The sequence below is a fragment of the Frankliniella occidentalis genome, unplaced genomic scaffold, assembly GCF_000697945.3.
Source record: "Frankliniella occidentalis isolate FOCC.00 unplaced genomic scaffold, Focc_3.1 Scaffold44, whole genome shotgun sequence".
NCBI classification, from domain to species: domain Eukaryota; kingdom Metazoa; phylum Arthropoda; class Insecta; order Thysanoptera; family Thripidae; genus Frankliniella; species Frankliniella occidentalis.
In genome coordinates, this window is record NW_026267174.1 from 154,464 (window position 1) to 160,071 (window position 5,608).

Genomic DNA, 5,608 nt, shown 5'->3' on the forward strand with positions numbered 1-5,608 from the left:
GTTCATAATTATGTATTAAAAAAATAAGCAAGATGCACAATTTTCTGTAAGCTGCGTATGATGCAGACTACACTAACAATTTAGTGTGTAGGATGGATTATGTGAGAGGTAGGAAACTGGCCCAAAAAGTGTAAGTGCGATTGTGTTTTGACAATAATTTTAAGATATTGGATGCAATATGTGGGTTGACAGTATGAGACAAAAAGACACATTCGGACACAATTTCAAAGAATGATGCATTTCGAGTCTTTATTGCATAAAGCATTTACTAACGTTTGCCTGAACGTGATGTAATTATTACTCTTGTTAATGTTTAAAGTCATACATTATTGCCTCCACAACAATACATTTTATTAACATTGTGTCCAAATGTCCCAAATTTACCTCGTATATGATCTCATGCAGTTTCTGAATTATTTTTTTCAGAATACGAGTACATGTATTGTACACCCTTAGGGATCCCAGACAAACAAGGAAAGGACATAAAATATAAGACGTACTACAGGCAATAAGACTGAGGAACCGAAGACAAGGCACTGAAAGTTTAATTTTAAAATAAAAAAATTATTTTGCAAAACTTAGGTAACTACCAGGGCTTATTAACTACATGCATCTGTCCAACCCCATTCTAATAATGTCCATAACTTAAAAACAGATTGTTACACCCTCCTTCACCGCCCCCATAAAGCAAGTGGAGGTGAAGAGAAAAAGTTATGAAAGCATGAATAATGAGAATATAGAATATAGAGATGTGCAGTTAACAATACAATCGACTAGATGCTTATTTGTACGTCTCTCACTAAGTCCATACATGTATGCCAAGCAATGCATATTTTAAGTACTTAAAACATGAAATCTTAATTTGAAATTAGATTCACAATCAAAATTTAAATTACATTAGGAATTCCCACAATTTATGCTAAAGGGTTGACATAGCATATTTAAAAACCACATATGCCTAAGAGACCCCTTTTCATAATTTATGGGAATTTCATTAAAAATTTATTATAAAATCAGTCTCTTCAATGGAGTTAGTTGTTAAAATCAAAATTATAAAAATATTATCATTAAAAATAACTTTACAAAATAAATCTTAACTAGCAAATCTGAATTTAAGTTGGAAATATGGCCAAATAAAGTAAAATGGAAATAAAAAGAATAAATTGGAGCCCCACAACAAGTGAGCTACAGGAGCTAGACCACTTCTTTGACAACTGAGAGGAGGCGTGGGGAGTTGGCATTTAGCTCCCGTAGCTCGCTTTCTGCGGGATTCAAGCATGGATGAGGAGATAGAGGTGAAACAGAACCAATGAGGTTTAAAGTCTACAGAGGTTCACAAAGAAAGTACATTACAATACCACACAATACTTAATCAGGAATGAGTTTGTAGGATCATGAGATGGAAATATACCCCAGGTTCATTCATGGTGAATGAAAAGCGCTCAAATAAAACACAAGAAATTATTCTTTACCATTCTACTCACTGAAAGCACCAGGGGGATCTTCCACTTTCCCCTAGCTAAAACCTCCTCACACAGGAGAAGCTGCAGAGATTCGGCCACTCCTACGTAGATTGTAGCGTGTGCTTACAGGGCTCTGCAAAAGAATCTGAAAGTCAGATCATTTTAAAAGATATGTATGACTACAAAATTAGCTAAGAAATACTACTCACTGAATTTTCAGATAAATCTTTTTTTTTATTATTTCTTTTGTTTCTTGGAGTAGAGGCATTAATATCAGAGAAAACACCAATTGAATCATTTTCCTCAATGGTCGTATCAATAATTGAAGAAGTTACTGACTCATTGATAGGAGAATTCTCTCTGATTGGTATAAAAGCAGAGTGAGCTGTTGGAATCCCAATATTAACCCTTCTTACGGGTGACATTGCTCCATTAGTTGTAGGCACAGTCCTTGCTACAGGCTTGATATGAGAAATCCCAGGGGAATTTCTAGAGCTTGGCGTAGAAACTGGTCCAGATAAGGAAGATGATGAGCTGGTAAGGACTGGCATGTATCCAAATCCGTCTGCTTCATCGAGACTCTTTGTTTTTTTTAGTCCATTAACTGAAATAGAAGTAATTTTTAACACAAAAAGAAGAATAGTGGCTTAATTAATTTTGGTTGCTATCTATTTCCAAAATGTTAAACAACAAACTTTGGCATAATTTTGTTCATTTGAGACCAATTGTACCAAGAAAGAAAATTCTTAAAAGAAAGAAAAAATGAACAAAAATATGACCAACCTCTACCATGAATGTGGTTTAAAAGTTCTTCATTCTGCCTTTTTATTTGTTCAAGAAGTTGATGCATAACTTCCTCACGGTCTTGATAACGGTAGAGAGTGATGGAAAGGACAACAACATTGGCTGCAATTGCACAGCGACGAACCAGCCACACCCACCATCTCAGGCGTTCCTGGCAAGCCAACATGATTGAAAAGGTAAAACGACCCTCGAAAGCATACAGTGCATGTAAGTCATAATTCTTTACAGTTGAAACATACATTTATTATGTCAACAGGTTGGAAAGATGCTCCATCAGCTCCATCACTCAATAGAATATAGGAGATAAAACGCTCCAAAAGTCCAGCAAAGAGAAGGACCAATAGACCAGGTATTCGGGCATTTGTAGTACGCTGTGCTGATGATAAAAAGTATACAAATGCAAAGCTTGGAATATAGAATGCAATTGAATCCACCCACGAGACTTCTCCAACAATCCATGATTGCAGTGCTGATAGATGGTGGAATACCATACTGAGAAGTCTTTGCTGCTCCAAGGTGGAAGCTCTGTGAAATGAGAGTTCAAACGTATAAAACTCATAAATTCAACACTACTAGATGTGCACTAGGTGAAAACGACGAAATGACACTTACCTGAATTCAGTAAATATGACGTTGAGGTTATCCCTTGATTCATGCAACATACTGCCAAGAGAAACACCATTTTCGAGCAATTCCTGCTGAATAACAACACTTTTCCGTTGATGCAACAAGAGCTCTTCTTGAAGCTCTTCTGAAGCCTCCAACTGCTTAGCGACATCCGCAGCACTGGTGGAAAGTCTAACAAAGCAAGAAATAAGAATCAAAATCTAGTATGCCATTATAAGTGAAAAAACTAGCTTTGTACAAATTTATCCAAACAAGCTATCAGTTGACATGACAGTAACATACTTGTCAATGGTCTTCTCCGTTTCTTCATGCCAAACCTGACTCATGACAAAAAAACACATACTTTGAGTATGAGTAAAGAACTCTGTGTATGCAATAAATGTCTTGTCAGGCATAGTTTTAAGACAATCTTCCAATTTGACAGTAAGAGACTTGTCGCTTCCATCACAGTCATGCCTTGGGAGGCCTGCCCCTTCCAAAAAGCAATTGGCAAAGCTAAGAGCGACTTCACTTTGGATTCGGTCATCGAGATGTTGGCATCCACCGTGCATTCGTGCGATCGCAGTCTTCCAGCAGCTGCCAAATGTTGGCATAGAAGTCTTGGCCTGAACAAGGTTATACTGCCTCTTGCCCTCCTCCAAAAGGGACACCATTTCCCTAGGCCGCAACGGTACATCGTGACTCGTAATAAAAGTCACGACGCAGCATACGAAGAACAGTGGTACTCTGAAGTCTAAAACCCACCAAGACGTTTGAGCACACATTTTTGATTGAAAAGAATTACTTGCTTGCCGGGTTTGTTTAACAACAAACACCCTTTTCAAATTTTCGGGAGTGCCAAAGTACACTGAACTAAAAAGAAAAATATTGTTAAAAACAAACAACTTTTATAATGAAAACAACTATGGACAACTATAATTCAGTGTTTTTTTTTTTAATCTACCGCTTCATCTTCAATTATTTGAATAGCATTGACAAGAACATCAAACTTTTTGTCCCTTCAAGTTTGCCGCACAGCATTCTCTGGGCACGAAAAGTGTACAGTTCCCCCACCCCCCACTTCACCCTGACCTCACCTCTCTCTCTCTCTCTCTCTCTAAAGCAAGAGAGAAAAAACGATTTCTAGAAGATAGTTACGGACCAGACGCCAGACGGATCGAAATGTGTGTATAATTTCGAAGCTCCGCCCTCCTCACTGTCGATTGAATTATTAACAGTTATGTAACTGATCGATGCCTGCCAGTATTTGGAGTAGTTAGTAGACTAAGTTGCATGTATTACTTCTAAAGGCACTGTGTGTGTTTGTGGTCTTAACAATTCTTGAACACTGAGCACTATTGTCAGCTGTTCATCTCAATCAGGAAAGTCAATTAATTATCAATAAAAAGTAAGTATTAGCCTGCCTTCAATGATAATCAAAGTGTGCGATCTCAGTGCTCACTAAAATATCGGTTGTGCCTAGCAAGCACATATCAGACACCCAATGCACTGAGACACACTTATACATAGACTGCATGGTAGTAAGAGAACTTTAGTATAACAACCCTACTCCGAGAGTCAGAATCAAAATAATGCCAGTACTTTGCTAGCTGAATTGGGTATATATCACTTATAGTGATTTTTGAGTATCCCTGTGGGACGTGCCAGTAGAGGATATAGTGCCTGGTTGTGCCAGTAGAGGATATAGTGACTGGCTCAGTATCATGATATTGTTACATGTTAATCTTTTCTAATCAAAATCAGAACTAAGACATCTTGCATCTGATGTGTGCAAGGGTTGCATCACTACGTAAATCAGAGTTCACTGATTAGAAGCCCAAATATTAGTTATGACTGGAAAATCATTGGATGTGATTGGGGAATGACTGTGTGCAAATCCATTTAAGCAAGTGCGTGTGCATTTCAGCAATGTGCACAAATTTGCTGAATTTTGAACAGGAATAGTTTATGAGCTCTTATGTCCAAATTTTAACAGAACTATGTTCAAATTTTTTAAAGGTTTGCATGGAAATGTACTGAAAACCGTCTTGCAGGTTTATGCATGCATGTTGATTATTACTATCAACTAAAACCAACAATGCTCTACTAAATGCATTAGTTTGTTAGATGTGACTGAAATGGCAGGGAAAATGAATGGAAGGCACTGGAAAATGATATATGACTGGTATGAGACGTGTTCTCTGACTGGCGAAAGTGATGCACACGCAAGTGCGAAACATGGCACCACAAGAGTACCGGGTGATTCAGAGCAGGCGCCGCCGTGCTGCGGCATTGCATACCCTAGGGGCTACAGCGCCTTACGGGCGGACAGAGTAGGCAAACCCGCCGACAGCGGCGCGTTCTCTGAATTACCCGGTACGCGTTCCCCGCGCAGTTTTGGAAAGACCCAGTACGAGATGCTTGGCCGTGGCTGCTTGGAAACCATGATGTCGCCGGCGTTCCGCGTGTCACAAATAATCAAACACATTTATTTTTGTTATTATTATTTTCTTCTTCGCGATAACGGCGTCACGCTGCTGCTGCACTCATCGTATGTGCGCGGTGACTCACTCGTTCTTTCAGTATAGTGATACAGGGTGGTCCATAAGCCCCTTCCTTTATTTTGCTTATACAGTACCGCATGCAGGCGTGCGGGCGGGTTGCATACTCAAAAGGGGCAGGCGCGGTTTTATGGGGGGGGGGGCGAAGGGGCGATCGCCCCCCCCGTCGGCCCA

General features: G+C 39.2%; 2 protein-coding genes across 2 annotated transcripts in view; both read right to left on the bottom strand.

The window, feature by feature from the left end:
- LOC113206066 (potassium voltage-gated channel subfamily H member 8) overlaps positions 1 to 5,608 on the bottom strand; it is a 121,075-nt gene that overhangs the window by 113,675 nt on the left and 1,792 nt on the right. The window lies entirely within an intron of this gene.
- LOC113206049 (uncharacterized) lies at positions 510 to 3,941 on the bottom strand. The gene is made up of 7 exons (XM_026421944.2): positions 3,838 to 3,941; positions 3,177 to 3,746; positions 2,880 to 3,065; positions 2,507 to 2,792; positions 2,247 to 2,418; positions 1,673 to 2,067; positions 510 to 1,596 (listed from the first exon to the last, which is right to left on the bottom strand). Exons 1-7 carry the CDS (start codon positions 3,843 to 3,845, stop codon positions 1,531 to 1,533), a joined length of 1,683 nt encoding a protein of 560 aa, XP_026277729.1. The 5' UTR covers positions 3,846 to 3,941; the 3' UTR covers positions 510 to 1,530.